Here is a 16,478-nt window from a genome sequence, read left to right as displayed (position 1 = left end):
AGGTAAACGCCATTTTCGCCGCTATAATGAAAAATGATCGAAAAGAACGCGCCATCAAAACAGCCGATCGGATCGCAGCCGACAGAGCGTTTGTAAAGTGATCTGTACCCATCAACGTTTGTGATATTGTACGGGTCTTGATGCATCTCCGGAGATCGAGTGGACAGCTCCTTGATCTGGTTCAGACTGAGCGGTACAACTTCAGATGGCAGGGATGGCGGAATGCTATCATCTGCGTTGTTGGGATGCGCATAAGCGAATTCTGGAGCAACCTCTTTAGTGCTGCTGCTGTCAAGGCCAACCTCGGTTGTTGGCAAAGCATAGGCGATGCCAGTCAGCAAAGCAGGCACAACTGCGATAAAGGAGAGAAGCATTTTTTGAATTCAGTGAGTTGGACGACGGGGCTATAAGATTGTATCCGTGCTAGGCAAGAAGTGTTGTTTGAAAATAGCAATCAGCCAGAGGAACAGGCCTTTATAGGCAGGACGAGCGGCATTGTTCTTCGATCTCAAGTGCTATGGTATCTCATCACGTAGCGATATAGCAGCAAATGCGAACTATCCGGATCACACGGACTTCATTCAAGGTCCGGCTCTAACTAGTCTCACGCCACAAATGATGCAACAAGAAATCGAGCCGGCTCCATCCACACAGGCAGTTCGAGCGCTACTATATGATTCTTATCCAACCAACCTCGCACATAGCTGTTCCGTGCTAACCGCTTGAACAACGACCCTAAGAGACCTTGCGTACTTCTCAGCAGATACTATTCGCTAAAACAGCGCCTCTTTCATTAGCGAGAATTGCGAATGCTGTTATTAGACTCCGCCGTAGTGCTGTGGATTGATGCCGAGGAGGTCACTGTTTGAACAGAGCTCGATTGCATATCGTCTTTTGGCCCGATAGCTGAGCTAGGATCACACGGATCACACCCTAGCTAAACTAAGGCCTGCACGAAAGTTCGAAGCGAGGTGTTTCCTACCCGAACAACGCACAGTAGGCGCTAAGGATCACTACCAGAACCAGTACACCGTTTTTGCCCGCAGTAAGAAGCGTCGGTCTCTGGTTGTACGCCTTGTAGCGATTTCTTCTTTAGGTACCTGTGAATTCTAGCCGAGTATTACCTTAGGATTGGTAGGCAGTAAGGCTATATGCCTTGCTCCCGAACCCTTCTCCAAGGATGCCTATTGGAATTGTCTCTCGCCTCACATAGTAGAGTGCTGTTAGACTGTCCTAGAGCAAAATACTCTCCCCTAATAATCTCAAATATTATTCTAATGACTGGGATCTGCTTGGACCTCGAATTCAGCTGCTAGGAGGACTGGTTAGTGCAATTTTCACGAACTACCTATGCATGGCGATTCGTAGGTGTAACTGTAACATCGGAGGGATGCTAGATCCTTGTCTTCCTTCGTTGATCCGACGTCCATGAGGGTCTTAACGTGGACGCGGAGACCCTAGATATTGTCTAATGCTGCCCCCCCCCGGTCTAGCGTAGTCCGTAGGCTAACCGGATCGACTTATGTGACTCCAAAACGTAGTGTATTAAATATTAAAGCTAGGGAATTCCACGGGCTCTTACCTCCTATATGCTCTCGAATATATCGGGAACCCGGACGTACGAAGATGTATACGATGATGCCATATTATCACGCCTAGCTTCAGCGGCGGACATGACTGTAGTCGCAAGTGTCCCTTTCTAAGAAGATAGAAGGGTTAGTGGTTAGGAGGGGCTAGATCTAAGATGGCTAGACAATAGGGTTCTGTGGCTCCGAGGGTCTCCCGTCGTTAGCTCCAGTTCTGTGTTCCAACATCCTCGCTTTGTTTCTGTGGCGGACCATGTAGCCGCAGATTGTTGATAGGCAACACGTCCAATCAACCTTTCAACCTTTCAGGAACGATGCAGTAGTCCCTCGTCACGTGCATTTGACAATACCCTAAGGCCCCCATTGCGCTATTACCTTACTCCTGGAGCAAGAGCCTAAGCAATGCCCTTAGATCATCTACTACGTTGGCGACTCCAGGTGCCGGAAAAAATCCTTAACGCCAATTCGGCCACCTGCTTACCAGCACCTACTTTACACTAGTGGCCTCACGCGACATCAACGGTAGAAGCTATCAGAACAAGAAACAGCTCTATAAATAAGAATGTCGCCGATAGAGCTTTTCTAGTCTAGCGGTATTTCACCCCATCTATGTTCGTAGAAGCGATCTACGGTATTCGGGTAGATCAGTAACTTACCGCTAGGACAGGGGTTATACTAAGTGACCCACTTTTATTTGTGTTTTGTACACAGTACATTGATTAGGTACCCGGTACCTCAGCTATCCATTAGGTATATATTTCAACCTGCCCCATAATATTCGTTCTTTCTTTAATGGATCAACCCTTGCATCCAAGATTGGTTCCGCTTGGTCCTTTCCTTGATCCATTTCGCCGACTAGGATTACTAGCCATTACTGTCGCAGCCTGCTCCGATACCCGACTATTTACAATCTACCTAGAATACCAGGACAGGACACTCGCCTATGTATTTAGTTTGATTCTTCGCGATCAATTCTCACGACGTTACTAGATGACACCTTTCGTAGGGTACTCACTATTTAACTTATACAACCATCCTACAAGTAGGGCAGCACTTCGGTACAGACCTACTCAGCGCTCCTACCTGACAACGTTCCTCGATCCCTCTAAAGACTTGAGCCTATGTAGGGCCTGACGGACTAAGTAACAGTAGGGTTCCGAGACCCGATCGTTGACAAGAGCCTGTTGTGCTTGAAATACCACATTCACTAAAGTCTGGGCCCACAACGGCTTATTGTCCCACGAAAAAACCCCACCCACTAAAAAAATCCATTTTCCCCCTAAAGGTACGATTTTACCTTCGGAAATATCAATTTAAATATCGGCCGATCCGACCGTTCCGAGGGCCAAGCCCGGACCACTACAGAAGTGGGGTTCCTACAAGTGGGGAATAATGTGCACCCTGAACCGTCGGCCGCCGTCTCGCGACAAGAATGTCTTTGTCGTACGCACAAATGACTGGTTCGGATTTAAGGGCTGACCTTGCCGTATAGGCTTATGTGGCGCTTAATGCGGTGCTTAGCTTAGCTGCATAAGGGGTCTAGATTTTGGATTCGGATACAACCCTAGAAACAGCACTAGCTTAGTATCTTGGCCAGCTCTAGCTATTTTTATTGTTCATTGCAGCCATTGATAGCAAGAAGCGTGCCGCTGAACTAAAGGGTGTAATCTTGCGCCTCTATGCAGGAGAGATGAGCGTCTGGCGATTCGCTTTTAATTACAATCTCAAGCGTTAGGACTTTAGGCCCTCGATTGATATCCACGAAGCCCGTATATAGGCCCAGTTTTGGAGGAGTTCGTGTGGTTTTGACTAGCTTTTTAAAGCAAGATAGTAGGACGGAGACTCATCCAGGGTGAGAAACAATCGCCAGCAGGATTGAATTGACCTCTAATAGCGCCCTTTTTGATAAGTTAAAGTAGACAGTCTAAAGTAGACAGTCTAAAGCAGAAGTTTATAGGGTAATGAAACTAAACGCGATATCTAGCCGTTGACCGTTCTTAGCCGAGCAAATTCAGGTACGTTCACCTAGACAAATTTCATTATTTACATTATTTAACAGTCCTCATCAGGACTGTTTGACGAGATTTTAGTTTAAAGGTGGTTTGTGGTGCTTTTGTTGGAACTCTAGTTATCTTGCTGCCTTAAGTCATCGGTCACGTGGAGTTCGGGGTCTGCGGGAACCCCGAGGAACAGGAAAATGGAGAACGGAAATTTTTTCTCACGTTACCCTCGGGGCGGGCCGGGCCACGCAAACCTTTTCTCACGTGAAGCTAACTCTTAAAGCGGCTAGCCGCGAGCTAAACTAGATCTGATCGTTATTTGAATACAGCACCTGATGTTAGGGTAGGACTTGTACAGTAGCATCACAAAAGTCTCCGACAGACCCCTGAGACCGCTGAGAACACCGCCTACCCAATATAGCCTGCCTACTACCCTCCAAAATGCGACGACGTATCGCGTTGCATATCATTCTTGAATACCAACGAAACTATGCCTCGCACAAGGGCAATTTTTTCTTTTGCCTAGCCAAGCAAGGCCTAAGGGGCCAGTTCCTTTTTCCCTTTGGCCATCTATAGTGATGTTCCATAAGCTTTCAACACAAGGGCCCACTTCTGAGATTACATAATATCATGCCAGATCCTGCCGTTAGTGAAGCGGTCATTTCGCCAATGTATTAACTCAGTTACGAACCGGACCTCTATCCTTACAAACCCCCTGACACAGTCAATAGCGCGGCCCATGATATCTGGTATGTGGTGGCGTCACGAGGAGAAAGAATCGAACTGATCATACAACGCATTCCCGTCTAGTCCCTCTACAGATCTAGCAATGCTCATTCTTCCGTCATCGTGGCTGCTCCGAAGGCGTGGGATGTATATATCAATTTTGTTCATTTCGTTCGCGTTCGCTCTCGGCTACCTTATCCACAAATCTCAATACCCCCTATCATCAGACGTGTTCTCTCCGACAAACTCCCCATATTATTCCAAAGGACGGCAGCGCTATTATTCATGGGTGACCCGACCTTTTTTTCCTCCGCTTGCGAATGCCGGAGAAGGCAACCCGATGGCCCCTGATTTCTGTGCAGACTTTCCCACTCATCTGTTAGATCGCATCCAAGTCGTCCTTAAAACTGGCACTGGCGAGCCTGAGAAGAGCAGAGCACACCTTTCTACCGTTACTTCCTGCATAACCAACCTCATCGTTTTTTCCGATCATGACGAGAAAATTGGTCGGTATCACTTCATTGATATACTCGAAGACCTCCCACCAACCTATGCCTTTAACAACCCGGACTTTGCGGCTTACCATGCTCAGAAATTGGCACATTCACAAGGTGGTTCGGTAGGCTATTCGCAGGAAGGCTGGCGACTCGACCGCTTCAAGTTTTTGCCTATGGTTGAGAAGACGTATGAAATGCGCCCGCACGCTAATTGGTATGTCTTCATCGAAGCCGACACCTATTACTTTTGGGACACATTGTTTCGCATCCTCGATCAGCTCGACCCATCCAGGATGCATTATATAGGGTCACCGGTTCTGGGATCTAACGGTCGATATTTTGCGTATGGCGGTGCAGGTTTTGTACTGTCAACGGGCGTAATGAAACGCTTGATTCGAGACTCCAGCATTGACTCTCGCGTCAGTGTTCAATACCAGGACTGGGCTAAGAAGGACTGCTGTGGCGATGCCGTGCTTGGTTATGCAATCCTAGATAAAACCGGAGTGAAACTGGAAGGTCTTTATCCTACGTTTGCTGGTGACGAACTCGGGACCCTTAAAGTGGACAGGGAGAGGTGGTGTATTCCACTGCTTGCGCTTCACAGAATGTCGCCAGAGCAGATGACGGCGCTGTGGGAATGGGAGCGGACGAGGCCATATAATGAGGTATTTGTCGTTCTCTCTGCCGGGGATGTGTCCACCGCTAACGCTGTTAGCAACCTTTTCTTCACTCGTCCATACTCGCATATACCCATTCTCATCTCCGCAATGAGTCGACCTGGGCATTCTGGGACAACTACTCCGACATTACTCAACCAGAAGACTCCCCTGCCCATTCTTCTGCTGCAGCGTGCAGCTCTTTCTGCTCTACGAACCCAGATTGCCTGCAATTTTCCTATTCTTCCGGAAAGTGCCGGTTTGGGAAGTCGATACAGATGGGAAAGCCTGTTCCAGACGATCAAGGTTCCATATCTGGTTGGGATATCGAAAAATTGTCAAAATTAGGGTTCAGGACAGATACAGACCTCAGTGACTCGTGCACGCAAGCTTCTTGGCTTAAGCCAACCGTTCACTAACGATCGTGAAATGGATAAGCTACATGAAGAAGAGAATGGATATTTTTGACTGTCTGAATCACCTTGATCTGGGAAAAGTACTAAAGCAAGCCCACACATCATCGATTTAAAGTCGTCCAGCAGAATTCAAATATGCCCGTGAACTTTTGGTCTGTACCAAATAATGTAAATCAACGGAATTAACCAGGGTTCAAGAAATGTTTTATTCTATGGTTTCCCACTGAGTCAAGTCGTCCGTAGGAAATAAGCTTCTGCCTGGTTGTTCTCAATGGGGTGCGATACTGAAGCAAGTCAATCTGTATATTCTGATTTAAAACATAAGAAAGATAGACAAGCAACAGACAATGCGCCACCAAACGGGCAAAATTCCATTCCGTAGTGGGTACCGGCATCAAAAAATCCGGCCCTCCCTCCAAGAGCTTATAACGATAATGATAGCCAACGTCTTCGACCAAAAAATGAAGATGCGAGAGCAGATCCATATAGATGAGACCAAATCCTGTAGGAGATCCACTGCATTTAAGCAGCGATTCAATTGCTGAACTTCGCTACTTTCGATGCCATATCTGTGGCAAGGAACTCTCATGTGCATTCCTCGACATCTTGTTTCGCGCGCGAGTTCATGAGAAGGGCGACGATTAGACCGTACAGGCCTTATAAACGGATTAGCTTCTCACTAGGCGTCTTTTCAGAAGATATCGTCTCGTCCTTACCCAGAACTTCAGCGAAGATAAGTATCAGAATCATCCCGACATACAGTCTTGGCTGCTGAGCTGTCCCACGAACCCCAGCATCACCAACAATGCCAATAGCGAAACTAGAACCATGATAAAGGATCATCAGCCATGCCTGGGGATTTATCTATTATCCAACCTACCCAGCTGCTAAGCCGGCAAGCCCGACCGAGAGACCTGAACCAAGCTGAATCAAGCCTGTATATAGCGCGAGCTCCTGCTTCAAATCATTTGCGACAAGAACGGAAACGACTAAACCATAAATCCCGATAATGCCAGCCATCACAACTGGAACTATGTCTGTTAAACCAGGCTCGGAATTAGCGTCAAATTCTCGAGTAATGAAAATTATTCATCTTCAACGGCAAGACCCTTTTCGCAAGTTCTTTCGTGGTTCGTATGTAACATACTCTTTACCATCAAGTCGGGCCGCAGAACGGCCATTGAGCAAACGCCAACGCCAGCCTTAGCAGTTCCGTATGCAGCGCCGAAGCAAGTGAAGACAATTGCGCAAACGCAGCCCATAGAGCCAAAGAATGGCTGGAAGTCTTAAAGTTAGCTTCTTGAGTCGGGGCAGCAAGTTTAGACATGGCGAGGGGACGAGAAATGAACTATGGCTGATGCTCGGGCCGTCGCATTCGAAGCAGCCACGAAAATCGGGAACTCACGGCATAGACAGGGCTAAGTGAAGATTCAGTATTAATCAAATGCAAGACGTTGAAGTGAAGAGGGACAAATTGTGACAGGAATGGATGAGATGAAAGTGCCCAGGGTCCACGAGCTTTGCTTACCACAATTCTGACACCATGTTGCTGATCGATTTGGCTATTTGGTCGCGTGAGGCAGACAGCTTAGGAGAGACGTAGTAGACAAGACCGCAATCTTCAGAGATGGATGATATCGTGTCGTCGCAAGTACTTGGAGAGAAGAGGTCTACGTGGCAAGATTAGACGGACACTCAGGCGAAAAGTGCTTAGCCAGGTTTGCCTGGGCCAGGCTTCCAAGTTACTGTATTACATAACAAATATACTTAGCGGTAAATAACTAGTTCCCACTCGACCTGATCACCCGGCTGTCCCTGAACTCCACGTGACCGATGACTCAAGGCAGCAAGATAACTGGGGTTCCAACAAAAGCACCATAAACCACCTTTAAACTAAAATCTCGTCAAACAGTCCTGATAAGGACCGTTGAATAATGTAAATAATGAAATTTGTCTAGACGAGAAGAGCAACTGGAAGATACATATTGACTCGTTGGAATATGGAATAAAAGAAGGCGACAACTGTGCTCTTCTTATGAAGTCCCTAGCTAATATAAATAAGCATTTCTACTTTTATAAATTCGCTTTTCTACGTATTAAACTTCCTATTCTTGAACTATCTACACCTATAGCTATTTAAACAAAAAAAGAAATACATTAAGTCTAAGATGAGCGGAACGCCTACTATAGCCCACGGGTCCTCGGAGGCTAGAGACGCTAGGCTAATTATAGTAGTATCATAATAGCGGCGAACCGCTCATAAATTCCTATCACGCGAATGTTTATCCTTTAACTGTATCTAGCTTAAACTAATAGGATCTCGATTTAGCAATATAAATTATTTTATTATAAGTTATTCAAGCGTTCACGCTGACCGTATTTCCGTTAGTGAGCATTAACTACGTTTTTGTGAACCCTATTTCGACGGAATATATGTCGAGTCCTGCAAACAAGAAACGTGCTCTTGAACGAAAAAGGTGTAGAGAAGAGCTATCAAATCATTTAGGTAAGTCGCTTTAACTAAGTACAGACTACAATAAGCTAATCCTAAGAAGTAAAATTGGGAATCCACGTGCATCTATTAGAGGTGCGCCTTCATCCTCTAGAGAAAGATCGATATCGATAGGTTTTCCGTGACAACAATAATCACCTCCTCGAGAAATACCTTAGTGATATGTCTACCAATTATTATATTGAGTTATGTGACAAAGTCAAGAAGGGCAATATTAGTGCCACTTTAATTGAGATGCCTCTGACAGCGGGGGACGAGGCAAGTGAAGATATTGGGCCGCAAAAGCTAGAGCAAGAGCTTCGAGAGATGAAGGCTCGAATGAACGACTACAAAAAGAAGTCAATGCTTTGAAGATTCGAGAAAATAACCTGCGTATATATAATCGCCGTCTACGGAAATTACTCTTATTTCTTGTTAGAAAAGCGATATCGTTCAATAAAGCCGTTATAGAAGGTGAAGCTCAGATTTAAAGAGCGCTTAATATTATTGGTGGACTAAATAAAGCGACACAGGGTTAGGGAAAGCTAGAATCACTGCTAAGTCGGAACCTGTAGATGTTTATCTCTATTTACAAGATTGAATGATCCTTGCCACACGTATCATCTAGTATAATACCAAAGACCTAGAGAAGAGAATCCTTAGAAGATGACAACCTCTGGGAGGCTTTCTATAGGCTTTGTCGGATTAAGAGACCAGCATCCTGGACATTGTAAGCGAGCGCTAGAAATGTAGGCTCTCCGTTGCAATATAGAGAAGCCTTCTGAAGAGCATCTCGAAGAAGCCGGTAAACTTCTCTAGTGTCATTAAAGAGGGGCATAAGAGCTTACTGCACCTCTTGGTGGAAAGCAGCCTCTTCTCTAAGGCGTCTAATCTCGCGTTGAAGTTCCTCAAAAGTTAGGGGTTGCTTATATTTTGACTTCTGGAGATAGATTGGAAGTCGTTCAGTGTTGTTGGTTTTTCCTCTGTACTGCAAGATGATATGATCTAGCCGAGTGAGCTCTGTACGTTGGGAATTTGCAGAGTTCATTTTCATTCATTAATAAGACGAACTTAATAGAAATTCTTATAACTCTTTAAAGATAGAATGAAAGATGATAAATGAATTAAGCCCTGAACAGCCTCCTATATATAACCATAGCCTCCTAGGCGGTCTGTGCGCCCCTTTACGCCTGGACCCTATAATGTTTAGTGCCTAGGCATACTCGGCGGCTCGCCCACACTCCTGAAGCTAGGAGGAGTTAAGGTTGTATTTCGACGCTGGAGAGTTAAGATACCAGTACCACGGAGTTGAGTAAAGTTTAGGACCTCAAAATCATCATATGTACGCGTCGAAGGATGATGGGTAGCCTGTTTTTTTCTTAGTATAGTTTGGGCACCCAGCTCACGCGTACCCAAAAAAAGTTCAGACGGACTGAAAAAATTCTAACTAATTTTGGGTACCTATAAGGTACCCGACCTCACACGTACCCAAACCTATAGATTATATAATATTTTTTAATACAGAAAATTTTTTAAACACCTTGTTTTACCCCTTTTCAAGATTATTACCAACCATCGAATTCCACAAGATGTCGGCGTCTTTACTCTCGCTATCGCTATTCGAGGATTCCGATTCTGACGTATTTATCTCTACGCAATCTACTACTAGTACTGTATTAGAGATTAATCAAATTCTTTATAATCTTCTATCTATGAGTGATCGTTTTATAAATAAGAGCATATATAAATCTTATATTTTATACTAGCGTTAAAGATCGGCCTCTAAAACTTTAGTGTACTAAGATTATACTAATATATATAAGTTATCTAATATTAATTCTTGTGAGGATAATAACGAAAAAATCAGCTCCTAGGCTCTATACCTTTTACGCAACGAAGCTAAATAGGTATAGAGACAGACGGGACCTAAGTAAGCGTTAGCTCTAGAGATACTATAATCGCCTACGAAATTCAGGAGTACCTTATCCTCCTAGAGTATCCTGATATAGACAAGAATAGTATTTTATATATTATTTATACCTCTAAAAGTCCACTTAAAAATTCGGAAGATACCGTTACTACTATTAACTAAGCTACTTCACAACTTATATCTTCGGTATATTCGATATAATCCTAGTATATATCTAGTATATATCTAGTATTTACTTAGTATATATAATAACTAATTATCCTAGGTTTAATTCTCGATTAAACAACTTAAATCGGCTAAGAAAATCTTCACGAAACTCCTCTAGAAAGACTCTAAAGATAAAGAATCAAGATTATAGTATCGATCCTTTTAATATATAGGGATTTAATATTACCACTAAGCTTATCCTAATATTATTACCCCGTCTAAAAGCTATAACCGTATTAAACTAATACTTTTCCGCGAACTTTAGGCTCTTACTATAAAGCCTATATATTATACTATTACGCAGGAAATCTAGGAGCGAACTAGAGAGTAAGTGTGAGCAAGCGATGCTGTGCAGGTTGGTAAAGAGGAAGATAAATTAAAGATGATTAAATAAGATCGATTGATCTTTCTTCCTCTTGATTGAATAGGAAGGATAAGTTCAATTCGGCTTAGGATTATAAGGGTAAGAGAAAAGTGAGGTAGGACTGAAGCTTGGTTAATTGTATTAAATCTGCTGATCTGTATGATTGATAATTCACATGATTTTTGTAGAGAAATCAGGGCGTATATATAATCAATATCTTGTGCAAACTTGTGAGCAAGCGATGCTGCGCAGGTTAGGTAGAGAGGAAGTAAGATTAATTGATCTTCTTCCTTTAATTGAATAGGAAGGATAAAATCAATTCGGCTTAGAATTATAAAGATAAAATAAGACAAAGTAAGGTAGGACTGAAGCTTGGTTGATTGTATTGAATCTTGCTTGTATGTCTTATTTTTTAAACATAATTATTATCTTGGTAGAGAAAGCAGGGCATATTTATAATCAACTTGTCTCTTTCATGTGATCGTTCTAGATGATGCATGATGATCTCATGCAGATAGATCTAGATATATAGTAATCTCATGCAGTAGCTGTTTGATCGGTGGTTGCTTGATTATACGATGTCATTGACTGTAGTGATGATGTAGATCGTGTTATTGACCGTAGTGATGATGTAGATCGTATACTGTTATATACGTCTTACTTGATGTCATTGACCGCAGTGATGATGGTATAGCATAAAGCTTATAGAGATTTAGCCATCTTGTATAGGCCTTATGAATCCTGTATGGCGGTTTAGGCATCTTGCCCTATATCTCACAAAACTTATCAAACTTATTTCTTGCATGTGATCAATCCAGATAGATCTAGATATATTCTAGATATATAGTGATCTTATACAGATAGATCTAGATACATATAATGATATTATGCAGATAGATCTAGATGCATAGTGATCTTATACAGTAGCCGTTTGACTTGTAGTTGCTTGATTATACGATGTAATTCAATCGTAATGATGATATAGATCGCATAACTATAATACGTCTGTTTATGCCTGATTATCCGATTGGATAATGATGATATAATAGTATAAAGCTTATAGAGATTCAGAATATCGTTCTGGCCTTAGTATAGGCCTTATGAATCTGGCTTGATATACAGCCTAATAGCTTAGGCATCTTGCCCTATATCTCATACTCCCCCGTAATCTTTATACTATAGTATAGATAGTAGTAGAGTATAGAGATTAGTATAGAGTAGATAGGATTGATATATATATATACTACTATAAGATAGCTAGATATATATCTTCCTAAATCTCGATCTTACGGAGGTTAGCTAGATTCTTTAGGTCTTCAAATATTTCTCTTCTAACGTTCTTTGTTAGGAAATCTGCTAATTACAGTTTAGTAGGGACGTATTGAATATTGACCCTTTCTTGTTTGACCTGATCTCTGATATAGTGATATTATATATCAATATGCTTCGTCCTTTTATGAAATTCAGGGTTTTCGGCTAGCTTAATAGCTGCCTTATTATCTACTAATATAGTAGGCCTACTAGGCGTATAGCCTAGGCCTAATCTATCGTTTAGATAGTTAAACAGGTTAGCTAGATAGATAGCTTCCCGTATAGCTTCTTTTATAGCTATATATTCAGCCTCGTAGGTAGATAGGGCTACTGATTTTTGTAGCATCGAATTCCAGCTTACTATATTATTAGTAGCTAGATCTCTAGATAGGCTAAATATATAGCTAGTAGTGGATTTTCTACTGTCGATATCGCCTGACTAATCAGCATTAGAGTAGCCTTTTATATATAGGTTATTCCCTATACAATCGTAGTATAGGCCTAGATTTAGCCGATATTATAGATATTGCTATATCTTCTTCAATTTACAGATATATAATTAGTCAGGATTACTTATATATCTTAAGCAATAGGCAACTAGATAGGCTATATCAGGCCTAGTCTTTAGGCTGGTATATAGTAATAAGCTAATCTCTTTTTAATAGAGATTAATAGTTTGCTCTGAAGCTTTTAATTAATTTTTTCTTAGGTAGATCCCTGCTTCACCCGGCGTTTTCTTTAGCCGTTTACTAGTAGTAGCAAATTTTGATAAGATCTTTAATATATAATTATTTTAATCGATAGTTATCGATTAATCTTGATAATTTAGGCTAATATTATTGCCTAGGAAGGTAGCTAATTCGCCTATCTCTTCTAATTAGATATACTGCCTAGCCGTAGTAGCTAGCTTATTTATATAAGCTAGATCTTTATATATAATGATTATATCATTAATATACGTAATAATAATAGCCTAGGTCTTGCTATTTATATATATTCCCTCATCGATAGGAACTCTATCGAATTCGAGGTTCGCGATAGCCTTTATAAAGAAATCTGACTAAAGCCTTAGTACTTGCTTTAGGCTATATAGGGCCTTCTTTAGATAGCAGTACTTATTTTGATAGTCTTTTAGCCTATATAGGCTAGTTAGCAAGATAGTATATATATCACTATCGATATTAGTATATACGAATACGTTTTTAACGTCGTATTACCTGATATACTATTTTTTATTCATCGCGATTATTAGTAATATATACTAGGTTTCTATTGTGATCTTGGTAGAGCATGTTTTGTTATATTCGTAAGGAAATAGGTCTAAATGAGTGTAATCCGGTAGATACCGGCAGAATTCTGGGTGCCTAGGCCGTACGGATGATGTAATCAGGCCACACGTGGCCGTCAGGATCACATCCTCCCCTACTAGACGGAAGCTCGCCCACGAGCTTTTCCCTTACCCTGAAGGGCCCGGTAGCTTGCGAATGTAGCCACCCGTCAGGCATACATCGTAGAGGAGCCGTACGCACGTATCCATAAGCGGAAATATAAAGAAAGAATAAGAAAAGAGTACGGCTGATTGCTTGTAGTAGGGTTCGAACCTATGACCTGTAGGGCTGAAAGCCCGAGGTGGAACTTTCCGAATAGCTTTAACAAAGCCTAAAACGGCAGTTTCCTTAGAGCCTAGTCGTAGCGGGTATAAAATCCCCCCTTCTGCCCACTACTTCTCACTTCTCCCCTTCGCTATCTCCAACCTCTCCCTGTCGGCCTGTTCCATTAGCCTATAGCGCATTTTCATCACCTTCTAGGCGTAATAGCTCCCTGTTGTGCCCCAAAACCTCTGATTCCATCCTTCTGCCTATAAGTGAGTTTCCCCGCGTATTGTTTTCGATGAAATCAGTCGAGATTTGATAAAGTTGGTATACTGACGCTGACTGTAGCAGACCCCGATAACGAGCTTTTCGTCCCCCTTTCGCCCACCATAGACTAGAACGCTCAACACCTGGCCCAAACCTCTCTTAGTGGCCCTGCCGTGACCGCAAAGGTCAACCTAGACCCTTATAGCAACCCCCTAATGGACCGTTTCACAACCGAACGGGACCGTCGACTGGCATCTTTGCTTCCTGTCACGGACGTAGACTAGCGTAGCAACAAGGCTAAGGATTGCAAGGGTGCAGGCCAGCTTCGGGCTGCTCAGGTCCAGCAGGTCGGTTCTGTTACTCCCGATGGCTGCGCGTGCGTGTCCTGCGGCAAGGGCTTCGGTCCATTTGCAACCTGTCGCGTTCTCGTCTTGGACGGAGAGCTATAGTTTTCGGGCGCTTGCGCTAACTACTCCTTCAACGCAGGCGGTAAAGGCTGTTCCTTCCGTAAGTATCCTTTAATCCTGATCCTTCTGCCCGCTTTTGCTAACCCCTGGTCGTCAACGTAGGTTCCGAGGCCGACCTGTTACCCGAGTGGATCCGTTCGGAGCTAGCCGAGTAGAATCCTAACTATCCGTTCCTCCGCAAGCTAACTAAGGCTAGTACCCCCTGTTCGGGCAAACGTTAGGCTCCTAGCGCTCCCTCTAGCTCCCCTGCGGTTAATGCCCTCGCCCGTTCGGCTAAGAAGGCCAAGACGCAGGAGGCTATCGCGGTTGAAGGGGAGGAAGAGAAGGAAGAGAAGGAAGAGGAGGCTGTCGGACCGGATAAGGTCGAATTCCCCTTAGTCGACGCTCCTGTCGGCCGCTATTCCAACGAGTAGTACGCTTCTCCTCTAGATGACAAGCGTTTCGGCAAGAAGAAGACCGATTAGGACGTTATCCGTGAGGCCCTCAGCGTCCTACCGGAGACTGCTGCTCGCGTTATAGCTAACTACCAGTCGCTATACGTATATGCTCGTGACAATAGCGAGCTTCCGGATGAGTCGGAGGAGGAAGTAGAGGAAGGGGTAGACTCCGACAACCCTTTCTACGGTACATACCAGTAGATAAGGTCCGTTCTCCCCCTAGTAGTGGCCAAAAGGCCCTGACGGAGCATCTATTGCCCGTCCTTGCTCGTTTGTTTTGGCCCAAGAGGCCCTAACGGATGCATTTTCCCGTCCTTGCTTGTCTAGTCCGTAGGCTATAGAGATAAGACCTTTCGTGACTATCTTCTTCCTAGTAGATCAATTCGTAGACTTCTTCGTAGTCGTAGACCTTCCTAAGGGGACCACAACGGCTAGTAGCCCGTTAAATAGTGTGCTTTTATAGGCGTTGGCGTCCCGCGGCCCTTTTACACCTTGCTAAGGAACGTCTTCTTTAGCTCCGTTATCCTGATCAGATTCTTTATAAGAACTTTCGGACAGGCCTGTTGCCGAATCCTCCGCGTCTCTCTTTACGGCTATGTCCTTTCGCCTTCGCTTAGCTCGATTTCTTGCGATTCTCTTAGCGATAACACGATTAGCGATCGCTTCCTCCCCTACTAGCTCGTAGCGCGCACTGTTGCGCCTAAAGTCGGCCTATTCTTCTCGAGTGAATATAGACAACTCCGAGTAATCGGGGATACTAGTCTTATCCTCGAGTACCTTCCGTACTTCTTCCGGTCTTCGTAGGCGTAGGCCTACCCTCCGGAGGGTAGCTTTCGCGGCCGAAGACGCCCACAGCTTCGTTAGATTAGCCATATTTGCTTCTAACAGCCGGGATCTGTTGATAAGATTCCTAAGCACGCGGCTAGACGGCTCCTCGAGAGTATACGTTCCGAGTAGATAGGAAGATAGGACCCGATAGGGCCCGAACTACTTGCTCTCGAACTTCTTCCCACTTTCGTTTCGAACTAGTACCTAATCGCCCTTCTCGAAGCTAGTTTTCGTGACTATACTATCACGGATACGCTTCGTGCGAATTGCTCTAGCGAGCAAAAGCTTATTCGCTTTTGTCCGAGCGTCTGCAACTCCCTTGAGCTTATCGACCCTTTCGTGAAAAGGCAACGCTTTCGTGGACAATTCGTCTCCTAGAAGGCGCGGTTAGATCCTATACACGAGGTAGAACGGGCTATAGCCTGTCATAACATACTTATAGAGCCTCGCGGCGACTAGCGCCTGCGTAAGGTAGAGGTCCTACGCCCGAGTTAGCTTCCCTATAAGGTATTTCGTGAGCATTCGGCCTAACAGTCTATTCAAATTCTCGACTTTCCCGTTCGTTCGTGGGTGATAGGGTGTAGTCGTGCGGTGTTTAGTCTTTATGAGGTGCAAATAGAACCGAACGGCGCCGGATAGAAGATTCGGGCCGTTATCGGACAATAGCTCTATTAGGGCCCTATAGTTCGCGAAGATCTAATCG

The 16,478-nt window shown here is 43.9% G+C and overlaps 3 protein-coding genes across 3 annotated transcripts; 1 reads left to right on the top strand and 2 right to left on the bottom strand.

The window, feature by feature from the left end:
* Positions 1 to 374, bottom strand: N7458_003672 (uncharacterized protein; the record flags this gene model as incomplete). The annotated part of the gene is made up of 1 exon (XM_056907055.1): positions 109 to 374. A coding segment is annotated over one exon (266 nt), but the record flags the coding sequence as incomplete, so codon positions are not given.
* Positions 375 to 4,652: 4,278 nt separating this feature from the next.
* On the top strand, positions 4,653 to 5,813 carry N7458_003671 (uncharacterized protein; the record flags this gene model as incomplete). Its single annotated transcript, XM_056907054.1, has 1 exon — positions 4,653 to 5,813. The coding sequence occupies one exon, from the start codon at positions 4,653 to 4,655 to the stop codon at positions 5,811 to 5,813; it is 1,161 nt and encodes a 386-aa protein (XP_056771161.1).
* A 653-nt stretch (positions 5,814 to 6,466) lies between these two features.
* Positions 6,467 to 7,426, bottom strand: N7458_003670 (V-type proton ATPase 16 kDa proteolipid subunit; the record flags this gene model as incomplete). Its single annotated transcript, XM_056907053.1, has 6 exons — positions 6,467 to 6,537; positions 6,598 to 6,701; positions 6,762 to 6,918; positions 7,029 to 7,158; positions 7,287 to 7,299; positions 7,410 to 7,426. 6 exons carry the CDS (start codon positions 7,424 to 7,426, stop codon positions 6,467 to 6,469), a joined length of 492 nt encoding a protein of 163 aa, XP_056771160.1.
* Positions 7,427 to 16,478: the final 9,052 nt, after the last annotated feature.

The sequence above is a fragment of the Penicillium daleae genome, assembly GCF_028827525.1.
Source record: "Penicillium daleae strain IBT 16125 chromosome Unknown utg000002l_segment0_segment0, whole genome shotgun sequence".
Taxonomy (NCBI): Eukaryota; Fungi; Ascomycota; class Eurotiomycetes; order Eurotiales; family Aspergillaceae; genus Penicillium; species Penicillium daleae.
The sequence above is the reverse complement of the archived record's forward strand: the minus strand, read 5'-3'. Positions and strand labels throughout refer to the sequence as shown.